At 35.1% G+C, this 23,894-nt stretch overlaps 1 protein-coding gene across 2 annotated transcripts in view; it reads right to left on the bottom strand.

The window, feature by feature from the left end:
• Csmd3 (CUB and Sushi multiple domains 3) overlaps positions 1-23,894 on the bottom strand; it is a 976,611-nt gene that overhangs the window by 329,662 nt on the left and 623,055 nt on the right. For both annotated transcript variants that reach the window (XM_041637611.1, XM_041637612.1), the window contains 6 exons: positions 17,872-18,010; positions 14,050-14,237; positions 11,990-12,178; positions 7,238-7,354; positions 2,353-2,568; positions 69-257 (listed from right to left, as the gene is read on the bottom strand). In XM_041637611.1, coding sequence (XP_041493545.1) covers positions 69-257; positions 2,353-2,568; positions 7,238-7,354; positions 11,990-12,178; positions 14,050-14,237; positions 17,872-18,010 — 1,038 coding nt within the window. The remainder of the gene's footprint in view (positions 1-68; positions 258-2,352; positions 2,569-7,237; positions 7,355-11,989; positions 12,179-14,049; positions 14,238-17,871; positions 18,011-23,894) is intronic.

Here is a 23,894-nt window from a genome sequence, read left to right as displayed (position 1 = left end):
TGTGTAACCATGCAACTTCATGGACAGTGACTACACATACAAGCAAATGAAAGCAGCTGACCACGTACCCACACACCTTGGCAGAGGTGCACTCCACACTCGCCGGCCACCGCCAAGACAGATGATCTCCGAAGAACCTTCCAGTCGGTAACCCGATGAACATGAGAAGGTCAGAGTATCACCAACTCCAAAGCTGAACCCAACGCGGCCACCGTACTGAGGAATTCCAGGGTCTTCACAAGGCTCAAGATTATATTCTATAAAGGGCAAACAAGTCATCCAGAGATAGTGAAAAGAGAGTCATCGTTTGAAATACTTTTCTTCTATTTCGGCCCTTATTATATTATGTATAAGAGCAGTAACGCACAATGGGGCACATCGTTTTCTTTTGCTGTGTTATATCTAATAACTAAAAGAATACGTTCACGTGTGAAATTCAGTGAGGACGGGGAAATGTTACCCGAGTGAGAAGCTGAAAATGTAACTACAATCTCATGATTTTTTCTTTTCAGAATTGGAAATCTTTTCCACCTCGCCGAGTTTTGAATTATAGTAATGACATGAGAGATGGGTATTTTCAAACAAAAGTAACATTTGCAAAGAAATCATTATGAGCAAAAAATAAATTACAATTCATGCAACTGTTTTAATGTAAATGGTGATGGATCTTGTGCCTCTGGTATCAGGCATTTAATTAAGGCATGTTCTGAAGAACTCCTAGCTTCAGATGGAAAAGCTGATGTAAGAACGAGTACCCCACACTGGCAGTGATTAGATGATGGATTTATACAGGAACCCTTCACAGGCAAAGAATGCACGGAGTGATATGCACAACTAAAAAGTTCCCGAATTAATATAAGGGTTTGGATAAAAATTATAATTTATATACAACCTTAAGAAACAGTTGACCTAAAGATAGTTCCAGAATACTTCTTTACCAGTCATCATGGAAAAAAAATCATGAATTTCTTTTCACCTTAATTTTTTATGTGTGAATTATTTTAATGTATTTTAAATATCTATATTTGAATTGATTACACTTATTTATTAGAGATTATAGATTACTGCAATCATTCTTGTAGCTAAGTATGATAATTTAAATAAATACCTTTATAACAATATCCATACTTGTATATGTGCTTAAACACATGTAAGAACTTTATTATAGAAGAATATTACATTTTTATCATTGTTTGAGCATTAAATGTAATGTTCTCAATCAGACTATAATCATTTACTATTTCATTATGCTATGAAATAGCTATTTATACCATTATAATTATAAAATACAATTTCATGTGGCAGGCATAATTTTTTCATGATGCTGCACCTAATAATAACCTTTCTTGGAACTCAAGTCATACGAAAACTGGGCTCTGGAATTAGGATCCTTGTAGGATATTCATGCTGGCGTTGAAAACAGCCCAATAGCATAGTATTCCTATCACCTGGAGAGAACTCCTACCCAGTGAGGGCCTTCTGCCCAGCACTGAAGGCTTGGATACACACCTGTGATTTTCTCTCTTTGATTTCAACTTTCTCTTAAGTGGTAACACTGCTTTGGGAGATTCAGAAACAGATGGATTTCTCTCCCTCACAGTCTGGCTACAAATGTAAAGAAGTGAATATTTTCTATTGAAAATATATATGCTGTTTTCTTTTAATGAAAATTTGCAACACCATATGAGACTTTAGGCAAGGAATTATTCTGACAATATTATTTGTTTATAAATGATGCTATTATATATGAAAGCCTATTCATATTTACTTTCTTGTAGATTGTATACTCCCAAATAATGAAAATGATATATAATATAATATATATAATAAATTTTATTTTTTTAACTTGGTTAGTCAGTATATGTTCATAAGAAACGCAAAACTAGATAGATTTCACTAGTTAAGTTCACCTTTTTTTAGTCTAACTGAGACAGCAAAAGCCAATATTGTAAAGATATATGTATATATAATATATTTAATACTTATATAATGCAAATAGTAGATAAAGAAATACTCTAAATTCTGTAGGTATGTTAGCTGATTATGGCCATCAAACTATCACATGAATTTTATAAAGGAAATTAAATAATTTTAACTTTAGTGACTTTTTATAGAAATTATTTACTCACTACCTCTCTATGTGGCTTTTATTTTATGTTTCACAATGCATTAATACAGATAGTCCTCAAGGCATTTTAAATTTGCCAAGAGGTAATTGTTTTCTGTGTTTTTCTACTTTAAATGTTTTTCATCTTTTCTGTAATCTTTCCACTTTTGTTTGTCATGTTAATAATAATTATATAAGCTTAATTGCTTAAGGTTTGCTAAAATAATTCTTGATCATTTTCTTACCAGAGAATGTGATGTTGAATCCTTCATATGATATGGAAAAGTCTGAAATGAAGCGCAACTGAGCCCTGAAGTTTCCATAGAGACCAGCGTTGATTGTTGAAGGAAGTTCAGAACCAGTGAGGCGTGCCAGGGGCTGGGTAAAACTACCATTCTCCGTGATCAGTAAATAGTCATGGTGGTCTTCTAGATGAAAAGTGTGGAAGTTGAACTGCACACCTGTGGACAAAAATTAGCAAGAAAAACATATTGGGTCAAGCATATTAGTGAAGGAAATCAGCCTTTAGCCTCTATAAGCTTTTTTTTTTTCCAAATAAAACCCACTGCCGTCGTATTACAAATATCCAGAATAAGCATTATCTTTTTTGCATCCTTCAGCTTATTTATCAACAATATTCAACTTTCAAATAAACCTCAGCCTAGGTCAGACAATAAAAAAGTCAATACAGTGAGTTATTACTATTTATTTATTTCCATACCTTCCAAATTTTCCTTATAATATTGAAATGTGGACATAACTCATGAAATTTATTGAATTTTGACTAATGAAACACCTGTTTACCAAAAGTGCCTGAACCAATGAGCACATTTATGACATTAGCGCATGAGACAGTCAATCCCTGAACTTCTAGCAGCACAGTCAAGTTTTATTTTATATATATGCTCTTATAGCTTCTATAATTGAGTTATGGATTATTATACTTTGGGGTATGAATAGTGCTCAACTTAAGATATATGTGTTTTATTTATATTATTACATACAAATGTGGGTTGCTTATCGATCACATTCATTTACCTGCTTGGTGTTGACGATTATTGAGGGGCTTTGCATTTTTTGTCATGAACTTGGGTGTGCCACTGGGAATATAAAAATACTACTTTTGATGGACACATCCATTTGGTTCTGTGCATAGATGTGAAAGAATAGAATGGCTGGGCCCTGAGGGTGTGCATTCAATTCAAAGAAGACTGGCTTTACCAAGTGGCCGTTCTGATGTACATTTCCATAGGCGTGCATCACCACGCAGCTCTACTTACACCTCTCAGTTTTATTTCTGCGACTGAGGAAGGACCAGAACAAAGCGAGCGACAGTGGGATAACATCTGAGAAAAATGAACATGTTTATGTTTGTATTAAATGTCTATTAAATGTGCATCGAGTTTCAGGAATAAAATGAAGATTTCTGCGAAAAATTGATGCTGATAGGGCCATTGTCAAGTACTTTCTGTTTTTTTTTATTTTTGTTCTATTTTGTTTTTGCTTTGCTCTTTTTATAAATAAAATGACTTTCCAATGGGGAAAGGAATACCTTAACAGTAATTAATTGTTGTTCATTTATTTTTAATCCTACAGAGTAAGTATTAATGTTTAGCACTTCAGCAGCTTTTGACTAGGTATTGAATAAAAGAATGTTGCTATTTATCAAACAATGAAATAAACATTAAAATCTGTTTATACCACTTCTGGAAAAAATAAACAATTTCTTTAAAGTTCTGCTAAGAGTTGATTGATTAAAAAAGTTTAACTGAGAACATAGAACGTCGTTCTGTAAAGAAGACTTAAATGTGAACTGCGGGAAAAGAAGCATAAACCAAGATTCCAAATATTCTTCAGAGTGCTACAAAACATCTTAGTATAAGTTAAAACAGCATTATGGAAATAAAAGTAACAGTTAGTCAATTAGTTATTAGAAGTTTTAGAAGGCAGACCTACAAAGAAGTGAGTAGTGGAACAGTCCTGAGACATTAGACATCGGGAAGGAGACAGGCAAAGGCACAGTTCTAAAAGGGGAGTTAGAAGAAGCCCCTGGGTTTAAAATTACCAGAGAATGATGATTGAAGATGTTCTACTAGAGTAACTCATGTTAGATATACTCTTGCAAATGTTTGACCTGAAAGTCGAAATTAAACTGATGTCTCAATTTTTGTTAGTCATTTTGCCAACGATAGCCTTGAAGGTAACTTTTTTAATTTTTTATTTTCCAACACGTGTACTTAAAGTACCCATTTAATTCAGTTTAACTTAAATATTTTCTGAAGTAGATTTTATTTTTCGCCAACTCTGTCATCATAAGACAATGTAGGTATAGCTTTTTTTTGTTTGTTTGTGTGTTTATTAGTTTTATTCTTTGATATACGGCAACCTTATATAGCTCAACAGGGAATCTGAAATCACAATCCTCCTGACTTAGCCTTCCGAGGGCTGAATTTAAAGACAAGAGCTAACATGTACAACTTGAATTAATATCTTGACTTATTAAAATATACTTAAAAATTTAATACATAATGCTGTAAAATAGAACCAGTGTAGGCTGAAAAACAATATAATTAAATTTCTAAACTATTACTAGTCACACTTAAGTATGAGAATATTCTAAGAGTATACTGCAACTAGAAATGGGATGCGATTACTTTTAAAATTCCATCCCAGACTATTGAAGTCAAAATTGAGAATAAATTGGAGGTATAATTATATGTCTATTATGAAAGTAAAATAATCGGTTGAATATATAATTCTCAATGTTAAGTATTGGGGATATCTGTAACTTAAAGTCAAAAGAATCGAAAAAAATAAGTTGTATGATTAAAACGCATTGATTAGTAGTATGCTGTAGTCTCAAGACTTAATGAGAGTGAGTATAGGCTTCTTTAAGGGAAATTCCCTGGAACATATTTGTTTTGGTGTAGAAAGCTGAAACTTTTTAGAGGTAGGAATTCCCATAGCTAGATCATTCTCTAAGGAGCAGACCTAGAACGATAGTTTGATGTTTTAGGTATTTTTATTTATTTATTTATTTTATTTTGGAGACAGGGTTTCTCCGTAGCTTTTTTGGATCCGGTCCTGGAACTAGCTCTTGTAGACCAGGCTGCCCTCGAACTCACAGAGATCCGCCTGCCTCTACCTCCCGAGTGCTGGGATTAAAGGCGTGCGCCACCACGACCAGGTGATGTTTTAGGTATTATTTACAGATTTTGTGGAAGTGTTTTAACATCAGAGATCCAATTATGTATAAGATTTCGAGGACTGACTAAGGTTTTCTAAGGGAATAATTACCTTCAATAGTAACTAACTAGTCTTAGAAAGACAGCCCACTATGATTCTAGACATCAAGAGGAAGAGATGAGTGTAGTCTAGAGAACTGTAGGCGTTCCTCTTTTCCCAACCCCAAGTCTTTCACATCACTTTGTCTTGCCTTTGGAACAGTGATTCAAGGCAATTTTACTAGCTCTTAAAGAACGCACCTAAACTTGCATCCCTGCCATGTAAACACTGATTTAATTAACACTTACAACCTGTGATAATGTGAAACCTTAAGTGTTAATTAAACCTCTGTTTACATAGCAAGCAGTGTGTAGCCCTCCATTTTCTTGTAAAATACCAGGGAGCTTTTTTTAAACTCCATTAGTCCACCTCACGGTGAAATAACAGGATGCTTTCCTTGATTTCCAACAGAATGTTCTGTATTCTAGAAAACAACACAAACCAGTTTTATAAAGTTAAGAATCTTACTGCTTCTGCTACTTCCTGTATTCTTACTTTAACAGGTTCTCTTAGTAGCATTTAAGTGACTAAGGAAACCTAACTAAAAAAGCCCACATCTAAGAATAACCTCTTAATAAGATGGTGTAGAATTTTATTAAAAGTAAAGGTCTCTTATAAAAACACAAATTTACATTTCCCGAAAACAACTTCGACTTGAAAAAACTCTGACAGTACTTACTCAATGCTAATTTTTACTTTTTATTCATTAGGGTTTTCAATGGCAATAATAAAATATATAATCACAACGTGTCAAAAATTAAAAATGGAAAATTACTTAAAATCAGAATTTAAAGATCATTCTATGTTTTCAGGTAAATAATAATGGATCCTTATTACTGTAATATTGTGGGGTAATAATCTTTTCAGTGCTACCATTTAAATGAATTGTCTTGCTAATTTTCTAGTATCATTCCAGTTGTATCAATTAATCACCACAGTCCTACATTGTCTTTCACTTGCATGCTTATTTTTAAAATCATCATCTGCTATGCACATAATTTTAAAGTTCATCTTAATGATATGAGACATACTTGATGTTCCACTATTGATATTTGACACAGAAGTATTCATGGAATACTTATAAATGTATATGGAGATACCATTATAACAATACTTTATAAACAAATATACATAAATATGAATTAAGCTCCATGTAATGTGGCAGTCTTTCAGGTTTTCTTGATGAGATACCTCCAAATACTATTAATTTTTTATACCATAAGAAGAGGAAGATAAAACTAGTAAAACTTTTATTTAAAAATGGACATGATGTTATATTCTAGAAAAGCATATATACATATGCTACATTTGATGTGGGATTCCCCTCTGTGCTATGAATATGTTTTGTTGCCATTGTTTAATAAAGAAGTTGCTTTGGCTATGGCAGGGCAGAATATAGCTGGGTGGGAGAACTAAATGGAATGCAGGGAGAAAGAAGGCAGAGTCAGTCAGACACCATGTAGCTGCCTATGAAACAAGATATGAGATAACAAACCACTAGCCTCCTGGTGGAATATAAAATAATAGAAATGGTTAATTTAAGATGTAAGAGCTAAATAGGAATATGCCTGAGCCATTGACCAAACAGTGTTTTAATTAATACAGGGTTTTTTTTTGTTGTTTTGTTTTTTTTTGTTTGTTTTTTTTTTTTTTTTGGTGTATGTGTGTGTATGATTGTTTGGGTTTGTATGGCCAAGAAACAAAAACGCGGCCTCCATTTTCAACAAGTTTTTTCATATTGAAATTTATGTTCATACTTACCTAGTTTTGAACATGAAAAAATGGCTAAAATACATAATAGACCCAACGAAAACTCAAATGATAGTCTTGAATTAAACAACTTACCTTTTCCATGGGTTACATCAACTGTCCATGTACAATTCAGAGAGTTTGGATAAAATTCTGGGTAACCTGGTGATAAGATTGTCCCACTAGGGCCTCTCACATCTCCTCCACATAATGCTGAAAATACAGAAAGAACATTACAGTCAGTCACAGTTGGAGAGGCAGAGGCTGAACAAATCTCTTATCTCCTCTCTTGAAACAGGATAAGTCCCATTATGTTTGTCTAATCAACTTCCTCATAATAAGAGGAGTGTGTAAAGACCTCTTCCAAATACAGCAAAATCCTCTCATCCATTGCAGCACCAGAAAGAAAAATGCATTAATGGTCTCTGAGCATTGTGACTGGCCCCAAGAGAACATAGTTTAGGATTGCACATTTGAATTTGAAGTATATCTTTACTCTGTTCTAATTATAAGCAACGTTTGCATAAATTAATGGTCAATTAAACAGGAGTAATTAATTGTTTAGCGGCTTCTCTGATTACACACTGAAAAATGAGTTAAATTTGTAAAATTGTTTTCTGTATATTCCTGGAGGGATATGTGTCGTACATCATGGGATTCCTTCTAAGGCAGTGAAGTAAGCTGAAGAAGCTTTGAAATCTTCTGGGCATCCATATTTCAATGAGAATTAATATAATAAACAAAGTGGAATTCTTGCCTTGACACAAAGTCACAGCTACCTTGATGATAGAGTTTGTAAGCAATATTTCAGAAAAGTCAAGGCAAATAAATGTTTATGATCTGCCATTGATTAAATTAACTGAATCAATATCCATGTACTTTGAGAGAAATGTTTATATCTTCTACCATATAAAAGTGATCAATGCCTACAGAATACAATAAAATCACCAATTAAGCAATTTTATCAATGCTAAAAACTGAAAGAAATCAAAACTAGATATAGGTCAGGATTTGCTTGCAGAGAGGAGGAGGACTTATGTTGCACCTGGATCTATCTGCTTTACCCATAATAAAATTTATGGTTGGCATTATAGCTTTAAATTTTTCCTACTTGTTCAGATAATAATTTCTCCTTTCCTTACTCTCGGTGAATATTCATTTCTCATACCAACTATAATGCTTTATCAGTGTCAGAAAACCTTTTACTTTTATACAACTATAATTTTATCAGTCCTAGGATATAATGATTCCGTGACACAGACCAAGTCAAAGAATAAGAAGTGCTGCCTTACTGTAGAAACTAGTCTGGCTATGGACTCCTAAAGTGGTTTTTTGCAGTTCTTCATATTGAAACACTGAAACGCTCTTCATCTTTTATTATTTTGAAGATGTAAGTACACATGCTGTCTTTCTTGGCAGGTCCTCTGTGCTATCAGCTTTCCTCTTGGAAAATGCCTGTTTCCATATATTACTCAAATGCACAGAGAAAACTCTCAGTGGAAGATAAAATTTGAGTCCTTGCTTATTAACAGCTATGACAAGCATTCCACTGTGCCTTTTTAGACTTGATGAGCTGAATGACAATTTGTTTTTATTTTTATTTTTTATTTTTTTAGCATCAGTGAGTGTGTGGTTTTGTCACTTGTAATCACAAGAGTGTTGACTTATATGACTGGCATCGTAGCAAGTGCAGGGAAGATGTGCCAAATGATGGTTCTTTTGAACCTTCTTTTAAAAACAAATTGGCATAAGGCAGTTCCTAAAATATGATAGCACGGAAAGTCCTTAAATATTTAATCATGAAATGACAAATGTGATCTTCCCTCATGAAAAGGACTAGGTAGAGGTGATGAAAATCTTGTTGTAAATAGAAGGTACAGCCTAAACTGAATAATACATAGATGAAACGGCTGTAACGTCTGACAAAACACATGCCACTTCACTTCTCAATCATACAGGGAGTGGGTTTTTTCACACTGCAATTTTATATGTTTGTAACTGAATCCATTTTAATTTATTTTCACAGAAAAGAGTAAGAAAGCAGCAGTGGTTACTGTCATGCAATTTGCCGCATCTAGGAACTTTCCGTCAAGAGAAGTCTGTATAAATTTCCATGAAACTCTATACCAAGTTAAAATTCATTTTTAAGATAATGGACATCCATGGGAAGGAAGCAAGAGTGTACCTTCAGACTTTCACATGATTGGCATTTTCAACACAGTTCTTTTTCCAGTTTACAATACATTTAAAATGGAAATAAACGTGGAGGTTCCTCAAAAAGCTAGAAATAAATGTACTGCATAATACAGCTACACAGTCTTAGGAATACACCCAAGAGTTTCTACATCCTACTACAGAAGTACTTGTTCATTTGTGTACATTGCTGTTCTATTAATAATAGCCATGGAATGGAAAGAGCCTAGGAATTCATAACTAGATGAATAGACAAGTAAAATGATGTATATTAAGTAATGTAATATATATTATTTATCTGGCAAGGAAATGAAGTTCTAAAGTTTTCAAGTAAATAGAATTGGAAAAAATCATTGTGAGTGGGGCAGCCCAGACACAAAAAGATTAAATTCCCACGTTTTTTCTTACAGGTAGACATCAGCTTTCAGGCCTTGGAAGTGCATGTTTAATTTAAAATACCCACAGTCAGAGGTTTTGAAGGGAAGGAAGATAGCACACACTTGTAGAGGGTTAAAAGAGACTAATGGAACAGGAAGAGTTAAATGAGATGGAGGTCATTAGGACAGAAGAGGGTGAGGAATATGGAGAAGCATAATTAATATGCTTAAAGTTCACAAACACTTTAAGAAGTCATATGAAAAACTATTGATGGTTTGTAAAATATAAACAAATACACATATAAAATGAACTTACCCTATGACGAAGTAACAATGCCTTCACTAGACTTCACTGTCTAATAAAAGCTGCACATCAGGAATTTGTTACCCTAACTTCAGTTGTTAGCAAGTGAAATCAGAAAGTTCCTGAGTATTATAGGCTATCGCCATTGCTCTTAGTTACCCTTTCATGGAAAAATCAAGATGATGTTCACCTGGAGGTCTCCTGCCTACTGGGTAGCTTTTGAATCAATGAAAGGGGTTATACACGCTGCCAGAGGGGCCAGGAATCATCCATTTTCTCCAGCTGAGAATTCTGAGAGCTACTATAAAGATCTAACCTGAGCAGGTACACCCACCAGTGCTATCGTGACATGATTGTCCAAGGAATAACTCACCACTTTTCGACTGAATGCAAGGCTAGTTCCATAAGTTAGATATTATATCCTGAATAGTAATTAGGGCCATGAAACTGTCTATAGACAAGTCATAGTTCTTAGAGAAGATTGTATTACTGTTACTCTGCTAAAGTGCTGCAGTATTAAACTGCATCCTAACAAACAATGTTTATACTCACAGATTAGTGCAGCCTTCAAGTATCATCAGTGGAACTTCTTTTCCCAGTTTTTATTTCTTTAATTAATTATTTTTCTCATATATTGCATCCTGACCACAATTTCCTCTCCCTCTTTTCTTTCCAGTCCTTCCCCTTTCCTCTATTGTCTCCCTGAGATCCACTTTTCCTCCACAAAATAGCAGGCTTCCCAGGGCTATCTGTCAAACATGGCTTAACAACTTACAATAAGACTACTGTACATATAGTAAATCATCTCATATTAATACTGGAGAAGGCAGCCTCGTAGAAGAAAAAAGGTCCCAAAATCAGCTGCTACCACTGTTAGGAGTCACACAAGAACTCCAAGCTACACAACCATAACAAACAGGACAGACCCAGACTGGTTCCCCACTGTCAGTTCAGTCTCTGGGAACCTGTATTGTCCCTGGAAAATAGATTTTCTGGGTTATGTTCTCAAGGTATCCTTGAGCCATCGGCCTCTGACATTCCTTCCTCTCCCTCTTCTGTATGATGCCCTGAGCTCTGCCTAATATTTGGCTGTGGATCTCTACATCTCCTCCTGTCAGTTGCTGGGTGAAGCTTTTCTGATGATGATTACACTAGAATCCAGTCTATGAGTCTAGCAAAATACTGTTAGGAAGTATTATACAGTAGTTGGTAATTACTGTAAAGCCTCCAACTGGTCAATGGGCAGAGAATAGGTGACAATGGAGGGCTCAGACATAAGTGAGACATCTATAGAACATTCCCTTCTCCTCCTAAAATGTACAGATAATTATAGAAGAAGCATTGGGAAGATAGTATGATCAAGAATTTGTAAAAGATAAAAAAAACCCTGCATTTTCCAGAAATGTTAGGTCACTAGCAGTTACAAACTCACAGTAATTGTGTCATAGTGCACAAGAAATGTATAAGATCAAGCTAGAGAAAACTCCAAGGAGGGAAAGGTAACCATACCTGGAGCACCTCTAGATGAGGAGCTATTCTTAATCTTTACCAATACAGGAAGACTCTGATTTTTTGTTTTTAAGGCTGTGACCCCTAGTAGGACTAACATCCTTCAACAAAAGGCCACATCTGAGTAAGCAGAAAGGAAACTTGATTCCTTTTTTTAAGCTGAGGTTATAAATTTAAATCAGTAAAGACTGGGAGGGTAGATCTGGAAGGAGATTTGAATTGGGAATGAACCTGGTTAAAGTACAATACATCAGATCCTCAAAGAATTACCAAATATGTTTTAAAAACCAAACTTTAAACAAGGGGTAAATATTACTTACTATCAATGTTCTTTATTTATCTGTTAAGTAGTATTGACAAGAGCTGTCATAATTCAAGATATTTTTACCACCATGTTTGTGAAGACTGTGTCAGTTTCTTTTGGTTTATAAACAGTTGTATTTTGTAAAATGAATGAATTCTTACCATCACAGGTTGGGAGTGGATGGCTCCACCAGTGGTTTTTCTCACAAAGAAGGGGCTCTTCGTGACTCAGTCGGTATCCTGGATCACAACTAAATGAAACAGTTGATCCAATGGAGAAATCATGCCCATATCGACGGCCATGGACAGGGATGCCAGGGTCCAGGCAAGAGTATGTGTTCACTGTGACACCTGAAAAACAAAAGTAGAAAAGTCAACAATTAGACTGATTGGGATTCAGGTTTTCTAAAGTGATTCCTAGTTAATCAAGCAACTATAGTAGATGAATTTTACCCACTAGCATTGCTTAAAGCCTGACTGGTAGCACCCAACAGTAAGTACTGGATGACTGGACAAAATGAGGTGTTTCACAGAAAGTAAACTGATATTGAGTCACTGGGAGTGACAATAGAATTGAAGAGAAATAGATAATGGTGTATACTTAAAATAACAATATCTTATAGCAACATGTTTCATATATTTCATATACAAGAGTTGTTTTTCTTGTAAAAATACATGGAAATTTATTGCATTATATAATCTAGAGCTTATATATCCACTAACATAAATAAGTTTATGTATACACACAAAGATATTTATACTCAGATATGTCATATGTAGTGAGTCAGAAATGTAGACATTTGTGTAATATTTGTAAAACAGAGGTATATTTCTACATAAAAATTAAGGAGGTCCTTTGGGGTTCAACCCAAAGGTCATTTTCAGGGTTAAGACTGGATGTGACAACAAGTGAAATAAACTTATATATTAGAGTTTCTGAACACTTGCACAGAGTTCTTCTCTAAAGAAGTCTTTTTCTTTTCCTTCTGCCGCTATTCTAATTCTAATCTCCTACTTCTAATTCCTCTTAGCTTCTCTCCTAGCCTAAAAATTCTCTTTATTGCTGGAGCATTGAAATGATAAAAAAAAAAAAAACCTCCAAGAGTTCCCTCTCTTTGTTTGAAGGCAGATTCATAGGGTGAGCAATAAATATCTGAGCTATTTACAATGACAACGCAAGGGCTTCACGGTTTCAGGAGTAAGACTCTAACCAAACCAGGTGGGAGGTACGGTGCCCAATAACAAACTTTGAGATGTAGGTCTATTTTCAGCAGACTAGGCAAGTGAAGCATTGGCATGCTTTTCTTAGGGTGCCTTGGACAGCAACCTTAGTTGGACATCTGTGACTCTGACCTTGTGCAGAGCTGTAAGGTTTTAAACTTATGATCTATTTACAAAGAGTCTTTAGTCTAGTGTGAACTTGTTCTGAGTTAAAAATCAGCTAATTGTGTGCAGTTGGTCAGATCAGAAGGAACAAAGCAGGGTTTTAAGTGTCTCCAGTCCTTGTGGGGCAAAGAGACCTAGTTAGAAAACATGTCCTAGTGTATTTTCTGTATATCAAAATTATACAACTATATAAAAAGTCATCTTTCTGACTATCCACAGACATATGTGTCCATAAGATTAAATGTAATCATGAGATTACTTATACAAATCACATGAAATTTGCACTATATTGTAGGTATTGGGGAGATACCAAGCTGCCTTAGCAAATGTGAGCAACAGTTTCCGGAGTCAATGGTACTGCAGGCCTTGGCTGGATGAGATTAACCTCCATCAGAGAATCACTCCTCTGGTGGATTGACATTGAATAATCAATTTCCATATGCTGTATATTTCCAAGCCCTCTGACAAATCATAGTATTGAAAAAGTAAATACTAAAAGAGTCCTATTGTTTCAAGTATACCAAACTGATAATGACTGAAGGTTAATTTGCTACCCTAAACCATACAAAATAATTTAAACATGAAGGCACTGAACTTTTTTGATATTTCTGACATAGTGTTTCCTTTGAAAGGGATATTAGGTAGCAATTCTTTAAAAATCCATTGTACCACTTACTTAAATAACATTTAAAAACTTTATACTTATTATTTATACAAATAAACTTTGGTTTAAAAGAATTATTAAGTAAATATCTTACTTCTCTTAGCAATATGAATATAATGCCAAGTATGAAGAAAGCAGAATGGGAAAATAAAGAACATTTGCAGTTACTCACTTTCATAATGAATCTTGAATCCATTATTGGAACGGCTGTTGTCTGTCGTAAACAGAAGGTATATAAAGTTACTGCTGCTGAACAGAAACTGTGGCACTTGTGTGCCATTGTAAGACCCAAGCAAGGGTGACAGAAGATTTGGTCCATCGTGGACTTCCAGAACATCATAGTTTAGTTCTGTCTGGAATCTAGGATGAAGAGATACAATGGGAAACATTAGAAAACAGAGTGGAATGGGACTTTACTAGTTTAATTACTCTACGATTAAGGTTTATTTTTTAACCCCCCTTTTTTTAATCATTTTTGTTTATTCGGTATCTAAGATATCACTGAAATATCTGTCTGTTCATACAAGGATCTTATGTGTGAGAGCAACCAGTCAGAACAATGTGTTCTCATACTCATAAGAAAAGTGACTTCTGACTGTTATAGGTTATCCTTAGTAAATAAATGATCTAATCGTGAGCTATGCACTTCTCAAAATATCCCCTCGTGCTCTCTTCAAATCTATGGAAACTATATTGTTTTATATTCCTTTTAACAATAAATATACTTCAAATCTGACCTCTGTTTTATAGAAACTGACACATTTTATAGAGTGCTTTAGAGATCTTCAAGTTTTAATTTTATCTCTGCTGTGCATGTCTGTACATGGGGTTGTGCCCACAGACTATGGAAAAAGCCACCAGGTTCCCCGGAACTGAGTGTCAGGTGGTTTTGAACTGCTTGATGTTGGTGCTGGACACAGAAACTAGGTTTCCTCCTAGGGTGAAAAATGTTCTTAATCACAGAATCATAAAAACATATTTGATAAAAAATTTGTAAAATGTAATACAAGGCTTCACATTTTTTCAAATATTTTAACTTTATATAGGTTCATTATGGTATATAGACTGTGCCTGTTTAATTTGGTTGTGTGATGCTTTAACGTATTCATTTTTGTAAGAGATTTAATTTTAAAATTGCATTTTCAATTTAAATACCATCATAAGTAATGGAAACCAAGGGTGTCACAACTCTATAATAATGAAATTCATTAATTACAAAGAACTTCTGCAAACTATTTTTAAGATTAGAAAATTATTTGCAATGTTCTTACAATAAGTTGGGTGGGAATCAGAAGCAATGTAAGAATGGAGAAAGCACATCAGGTAGAATGTCTGTGTGGTAGTAGGAATGTGGAGGAGTATCCTCGAGACTACGATGAGCCTACTACATCCATGAAAATGTCATAATGAATCACATTGTTATATGTACTATATAAACATATTATTTTTTTTTTAAAAAAGACCCATGAAACAGAATTAAATGACTTAGTTTCAAAAAAACACAGTAAGTCTTAACTAATTCCCTTTGGGAGCCCACAGTTTTGAATCCACTCCACCTTGACCAAACGCCAGGGAGTTCAAACCTGTTTTTACTCCTCAAGGATAAATAAGAAAGAAGTAGCTTACAGGATGTTTTGTTCCTCAGAAGCCAGACAACAGGGTGTTTGACCTACGGTGTTATTATCAGGTGTTTTGAAATGTAAGGAGGCAATTACATTTGCTTGTTCTTTGTATCATGGATGTCATGTGCCCTCGCCTTTTGATTAGGCTATATAAGGACTGTGAGTAATACACTCAGGGTTTTTGGCTACAGTATTCACTGGAAGCCCTCCTGACTCTATCTTCTCTCCCTTGTCTATTTCTTTCCTCAATTCACACTCCTGTTCTCTGGAACATATGGAGTCGTAGGGCCAGACCCAACAATTCCCAATGCTTTCTTGTTTCTCAAGATAATATTTAGAGAATAAAAGAAACATCAACAGCTTTTAAGGTCCATATACACAGGAGCACTTAACATAGGCATGCCCCATTTCAAGTGAATTTAATTTGCTAATCTAATGAATAAATCCTGTTTGCTCAATAACTTGAAGTACTTGCTCATCCATCTGTTGCTAGGTTACTCCTATCCTTGTCAGTCGTTACCAGGTGATCATCTAAGGTAAAGCTTTTCTGACAAAAGGTATGGGATATATTAAATACTCAAGGGTTTTCAAGAAGGCAGAGGAAATGTGCTTTATATATATTCCTGTCAAAGAGTTTCCAATGAAGACTCTTATATTTTGCAGTGAGAGAGCTCTACAGGTGAAGGCATTTGCCACAAAGCCTGAGTACCTTGGTGTGATCCGCAGGATGCACATGAAGAAGCAGAGCGTCAGCCTCCCCAGGTTATCCTCTGATATTCACACGTACCCACATACACATGCACAAATGTACCATCCCCACAGTAACTAGACATGACTAATAGAAACAAGACCTTTCATGCTTTCATGTGAAGGAAGGTAAAAGAAACAGAAACCAAGGGATCTAGTCCCAAGAGGAACATTTTAGTTAAAGGATATTATGTATGCATGTATGTATGTATGGAGAATGATTGAAAAGACTATTAATATCACTGTGCTCTTTTTAGTCTGAAATACTGAGGATGTCTTTGACATATTTGTAAGTTATTGTAACTGCCATATGGCAATGATTTTGATATTGATCCTGATTCAGAATTCAGCATGCTGGGACTATGAGGCATGCCCCAAAACATTCAGTTTTCAAAGTTATTATGAGCTTAAAATCTACACTCTAGGCAGAGTATTGTGGTTTATTTAGAGGGTACTCAGTCTTCAAGTTGATCCAGGCTTATATGATGAGTTGGCGCTAACCTGAGCTATATAATATGGCATTGAAAATCAAAATGAAATAATAAACTTAAATAAGTATACAACTTCATGCAGTAAATTATGCTCCATACATATCTGTTGAAATGCTACCCTTCCATATCATGAAAATTATATGATGGAGAATAAATCTTTAAAGAGGAAATTAGACAAAATGAAATCATGAGAGTGGGCATCTGTCCAGCTTATCTGCTTCACATATCTGAAACAGAGACAAAGACATAGAAAGATATCTACATATATATTTATGTGTCTAGGTATATGATTGTTGGAGCAACAATTATTTGGATAGAGGACAGAGCCAGCCAAAGAAAGAGACCAGAACAAAGTAACCTTGAAAGTGATCTTAAAATCCTATTCCTTAGAATTTTAGGAATATAAAGCTTTATTGCCTAAACCACAGTATCTTAAACTAAGCATCCTATACTCTGAAACTCATGATTTAATTCTATGTAAAAGAAAATGAACAAATCCATTGTGGAGTATCAGTTTTTGCATTTATCTTTAACAGATGGTAAATTTTTATGTATTACAAAAGTCATTTCAAAGTATATTATACACGATTTATCATCACTAAACATTTCATTCAATTACCTAATTTTTATGCTCATGTAGCCAGGCTCATATAAAAACCTTGGGCAAATGGAGTTCCAAGGGGAAAATGGTGAATGCATCCTGTATTTATTTGGGTGATTATGTGATAGTACCTGCATGTGTGTGACACTTGGAGGTGGTATTAAATTGGGTTTTCTTCATAGCCCTTTTGCTTCTGGAAATCTAACAAAGTTGAATTCACAAGCCCTTAAAAATATAGGACAACTAAACTCATTAAATGAAAGGTCATACGTTCATATCTCAGCATTTTTCATATGTACAGCAAAAAGGTCTTGCATATCTTAATAGTAAAGTTACAATGGTAAACAAATAAAAAATTAACTTGAGATCAGGCTGAAAGGTCAAAATGGGCAGACCCTCTAAAGCTTTTAAGATACAGCAATTGACTATTCTAATCAAATTATTTATTGATACAGTAAGGGAAACGGTGAATGTCAACTGGTTTAATATCTATTCATTTCTGCATAAGATAGAAAAAAAATATTTGCAGAGACCTTTCAAATGTAATTTTGATAGAGTGTCCGGGTTCAGCTTCAATCACCCACTCACAATTCAAAGAGTCTTTGTAGTATCCTGGCCATCCCGGGGAGAGAATTACTCCACTTGGAGCAGAAAAGTGGCCACCACATGGAGCTGAAAGAAGAAAGCACAGAACACAATAGAATTTTCAGAGGAAGTTATATAAAATCTCTTCAGTTCCAACACATATCTACTGTTCTTTATTTTTGAGGCAAGTTCTTGTTTTCCAGCATCTGTTACCACGGTACTTACTTTGTAGCCCCATTTAAACAACTCACCTCAACCTCTGTGCTTAGCATTCTGAGTCATGAGGTGGTAGGTATGTGCTACTCTACCTAGTCCAACTAGATTTTAAATAACTCCCTTAACACATTCATTAATATTGTTATAAATACTATTTTAACTGTAGGAATCCATGTAGTTAATCCTTGCTTTGATTAAGGATTGTCCTTTGCAGAGGTAATATACTTGTAAACATGCTAAATAGCTACACTTAGGAGATTAGCTCATAACTAGTTATACTCAAGTCTCCAGGTGATTTCTTTCCAAACCTTGTGTGTATTCTGTTCTTTATCTTCAGTTTGATATGATGCATACATTCTCAGTCTTCTGTTCCCTCTCAGTTTCTTCCTTGTGTTGTTAAATTTTCTTAATTCACATTGTCTGTATTGTGAGCCTCCCTTATTCCGGAGTTGCTATCATGATTTATATAGCTATTTGTCTAAGGATGGCCCTTATAACCTCGAATGTTGGAATGCTAAGTCTCCAGATGGGAGAACTGTTTGGGAAGGGTTAGGGGATGTGGTCTTGTTACAGGAAGTGTGTCTCTGTGGTTCACCTGTGAGGTTTCAAAATCCCACACCATTTCCAGTGACTCTCTCTTTGTCTTGTGCTTGTGAATCAGGATGTGAACTCTCAGCTACTGCTCCAGTGCCATGTCTACTGCCATGACCCTTGACATAATGGTTCTGAACTCTAACTAATGCTCTAAACTTGTAGGCCCCAAATAAAATCTCTGTTATATGTATGTTCTCCTGGCCATGACGTCTATCACAACAACAGAAAAGTAACCAAGAGAGTTTTCATCATCAATACTTCATCCTCTGCTACCATTGCTCACCTGTTATTTTATCTGTTGACGCGGCTCACATATCACTATGCTCCATATTTTGCTTTTATCACGTCTCCAATTCCTAGACATGTATTTTGATCTGCTTTATTTTTTATATTAAATTTAATCTTCAACTTAACTCTATAATTAATGTTGAATTTTATTCTCTGTATTTCCTTAAACTCAAACACAATTGAAACCACAGAGTCAGCAATGTTAGAATTTTCTAAATATTAACGTCTCTGTGTAGAGATGAATAAACAGCCTCATAAGAGAACAACTGACTAATGTTCTATAAGTCAGAAAAGACTCAAATCATTTTCTCATTACTGGTGCTACATTTTCATCTCTGAAATTGCTCAATTATATGACCATGTATCTAGTAATGTAAGTCGGAAAGTTGAGACTTATTCTTCCTTACTTCTATTATGATTAACAAGTAGTTCAATATCCAACCCACCCTGAAATTGATCATTAGCTTTCCAGCTACAACAGCCTTGAATGCAATTAGCCAGATTTCATCCCAGGAGTACCAAGGAGTATCCTATATAAAATACCTCCTTATCTTATGCACTCACAGGGCCTGCCAACCATGCTGTAGCTAGAACAATTTACCTACTACTCTTCATTAGTTTTTCCCATGTTGAACTACATAGCCTAACTTTTGCCCAGCCTCTGACCACCTGCCCTTCTGTAGTGAGCTGGACAGGATTGCCATTACAAGATGGCGCCAACATCCTGTCTTGTTGGTTATAAACAACTCCATATTTGGCTATGGCTTTGAGAGTTGCACGTCCCCGCTTCCCGCATGCACGGTGGATGAGGATCCTTGAGACTATCCCGATGCGGTCTGGTGTCAGCTGTTGGTGTCAGCCAATCACAGGGCGACCCGTGTGCCAATTCCCTATTTAAGCAGCTGCCTAAGTGCCCCCCGGGTCCCTTCGCTTCCTGCTGCCTCTCCCCTTAGCTCCCTGCCCCTTCGCTCCCTGTCCCTCGTTTTCCGGCCCTCTCGTTCCCTGCTCCCCATCAATCAAGGGCACTCCAGTAAAAGCGTGATCTGAGTGGAATCCTGGTGTGGTGGTCATTCTTCGTCGCCTGTCGAGAAGTCCGCCTCACCCTTTTCTACATTGGCTACATGAATATGTACTACACAAGAAATATACACAGGACAAAACTTAAATTACAAGATAGTTTTTAAAATATACAATATTGACCAAGACAAGAAATAAACAAATATATTTCCAGGCCTCAGTACAATAGAATTTATCCTTTCAATACTGTTTCTTAGTTTTATTAATAAGTGATGAGGGGGTTGTTTCTTTGTCTATTAAGCAGGCATCCTGACGTGTGACTGTGTTATAGCCAAAAGCATCCCTGAGACCTCTAGCCACCTAAGCTGCTTAGCAAGACCTTGTTACAAACCAAAAAACCCAAACAAACTAAAAAAAACAAATTTTAACTTATTGTTTATGTTTTTCTTTGCTGATTTTTCCTCTCTGTTTTATTTTATTCTAAACATATTATTTTTAATACTAATTTTATTCCTGTTATTCTTAAATAACTTGAAACAAGACAAATAAGATAGTAAATGTACAAAGCCTTAGAAAAGAATTCTCTATAAAACAGCCAGTTGAGCAGAGTTTTTATTGGTTTGATATTCATTTTTGTTGTTATGAGACACAGTTTGTTGTGTCTCAGGTGAGCTTCAACTATGTAATCCTCCATTCTCAGCCACTCTAGCTCTTGATTACAGACATATGACATAGCATCTGACTTGGATAAATTAATTTTATGCAAAATTAATAAACATGTTATTTGTATGAGACTGTTCATTAATAAACCAAATACCATTTATTAACTGAATCCAATGTTGCTTCCTAATAGCTTTCTAAGAAGACCATTGTCATGAAGATTACTTGCTCTTCCAGTTGAATGACATATAATTTAATTATTTCATGTAGGGTTGTTATATATTTCAAATATTAATCTATGTGCACAATAGTCATTTAAATTTACATAATTGAAAAGACTTCAGTGGGTATTTCACTTAGAGAAGGAGCAGGGAATGTGAAGCACATTTGTCAGAAACCACTATTATGTCATCAACTTAAGTTGTTCTCTGAAAGCATTGATGCATTCATTCATTAAATGAAGTAATTAGTCATAAAATTAACAGCTGAGACAGGGGCCAAAAAGTTGTCCAAAAGTAAAGCATCAAGAGCCACTTTGTCTGCCCCTCCATCCAAAGAGTGAGGGAGAGAAATGGGTGGATTTCTTTAAAAAATTGTAACAGAAACATGTCTCTGTGTCTTCTGAAAGGTCATTTCTGAGTAGAGCCCTTACTCAGTGATCGTCAGTCATCCTATAATGCTCAGCACATACACTGAAGTAGAGTCTCTCCAAAATTATCATTCCAAAGGCCCTAGAATAGACAGACACTGTAGAAGATCTGAAGTCAAAGAATAGAGAGGTTTGCTGTGCTAGGACAATCAGAACAAGTCTCTTCATCTGAGGGGTTGTCCAGCAAAAGCCAGAACAGAGAAACTGCAGGGCCGCAACAACAAAGAACCCCGAGTGCTCAAAACACACAAAGGGAAGATGTAAGTGAGATGGGAATATGGGAGAGGACAAGGAGAACAATCGCAGAAAGCAGTGCAGGTTTGCAAACAGTCTACAATGCGGCAGAAGCGAAATGAGTTTCCAAACCAGCACCTGGTCATAATGATAATGTTTATAAGATGGATAGCATTTATGAAAAGCTCGCTGCAACATGAGCGATAATACAAAAGAAAAGCCATTAGTTGTCTAAGCATTATGGTTTGATATAGCACTCATATAAAAAACAGTATATTGTGTGATAATTCTTTTTCAGGTAGCACTCAATTTAATTACTATTGAAAAATATCATTTGATTTACCCTAAGTAACAGCAATGAAATAACAAATTTTATATACTTATTATTTCCCACAAATGCTCAAAAATTAATAAATATTGTTGATATTTAAGAACATATATATATATATATATATATATTATACCTAAATACAGAATTTAATGAAAGAAACTATCTCTGATTGAAAAAAAGAAATTTCAGACTATTTATCAGGAAAGAACCTAAAAGCATAAGGAGCTATTTTTAAAAACCCACTTAGTAACTCATTCATTCATTCATTCATTCAATCAATCAATCATAGTGTTTATGCAACATACTAATAACTTTTAAATTTGTTTCTATTTTTCAGGGGTATGCAAAGACAACTCCTGGACCAGGGAAAGTGACACAAATCTCTAATACCATCTTCTTTGATATGGGGGCCAGTGATGACAGAAACCAGAGTATAACATGTCTACAGCTAGGTTGACTACACAGCAAGGCAGAGTGCTGTATAGGTAACAAACAGAGGGGAAACAAAGGACCAAATGAAAACAAAAGAGAAAAATAAAGCAGAAGAGCTAGTTGAGTTGCTGATACTGTGCATGGTTAGCAAGCATGAAAACCTGCATTTAATTCCTAGCACTGCACTGTCTGGTTGTAATGATCTTATTTTATTATCCCAGCACGTGGAAGGTAGAGGCAGATCAACAAGAAACTTAAAGTCACCTTTAGCTACATAGACAGTTGAAGGCTTGTTTGGGATACATGAGACCCTGACTCAGAAAGACAGGTTGGGGGGGAAAGTCATTGCTATTTTGAACAATTTTAGGTATAAATATTATAAATAATTTACATATTATCAATCAAAGATTTGACAGGCGGTATTCTGACTGCACGGAATTTTAAAAGTTGTTAAATTAGTTAATATTTCTTTCTCACAAAGATGCCAAGGATCTGATTTTTTTTTTTTGGAAAAGAAAAAGAAAACAATAAAAATAATTAAGTTTTATTAAAAAGATATGCTCACAGAGATATGTAGAGAGCACAAAGGATTTAGAGATGATATTTAATTTGATCTTTTATGGAGGATAAGATTTCTGGAAAGAAGAGATGAAGGGTCCTTTACATCTGTACATGGAGTTAACAGTGTGACGGTATGTAGGATTGAATCAGAATAAGCAACTGAAAAAATTGTAGAGCTAAGTTGAGGCTTCTATTTGATGGCTCATGCATGTGCAATGCATTTGTGAGATCAGAAAGGGTACTTTTCAAAAAAACTTAAGAAAGACTTAATCAATATCTGACATGAGGCTATTATTGCAGGGAAAAGCTAAATTATGCACTTAGAATGTAAAGTCAAAAATATTTCTTGGTGGCCCAATGTGACATAAAAAATGTAAAAGATCAAAATATGTTCCTTACATCATTGTCATATAAAACAGACTGGATGGTGATTTCATTTAAAACAATGGAGAACTCAAAGCACACTGGAGTTATACATAAAAGTCAATACCATTTAGTGCTAAACTTGGAGAGCATGCTGGTTAGTTTTATATCATTTCAATTAGTGATTGATTGGGCGGGCAAGTCCACTGTGGAGGGTGCTACTCTTTTAGTGGTGTTTTGGGTTCTATAAGGAAGCAAGCTGAGGATGCCATGAGGAGAAAGCCAGTAGGTAGCACCCCTCCACGACCTTTGCATCTGCTCCTGCATCCAGGTTCCTGCCAAACAAGTCTTTCCCTCCAGCAAGACAGCAATGGTAACTCTAATCAGGACAGAGTATGTGAAAAAAAATGTATTTATTGGAGCTCTTTTCATAGGCATCATTATCATAGGCTATGTTAAAGCTTTAAAGTGGATATTCTTTATATCCACAATAAAGGTGAATATTGAGGAAAATAGAGTATGTAGTCCTTTGTAAAATGTTTTTATGTAAAGTTAAATATTAGTCAAAAGCCATTATATCACCAAATGTACGATGGACTTTTTTTGATCTTTGTTGATCCTAAGCA

This window comes from Microtus oregoni, unplaced genomic scaffold, assembly GCF_018167655.1.
Source record: "Microtus oregoni isolate MIOR12 unplaced genomic scaffold, Mior012 000053F_ref0000044, whole genome shotgun sequence".
NCBI classification, from domain to species: Eukaryota; Metazoa; Chordata; class Mammalia; order Rodentia; family Cricetidae; genus Microtus; species Microtus oregoni.
The sequence above is the reverse complement of the archived record's forward strand: the minus strand, read 5'-3'. Positions and strand labels throughout refer to the sequence as shown.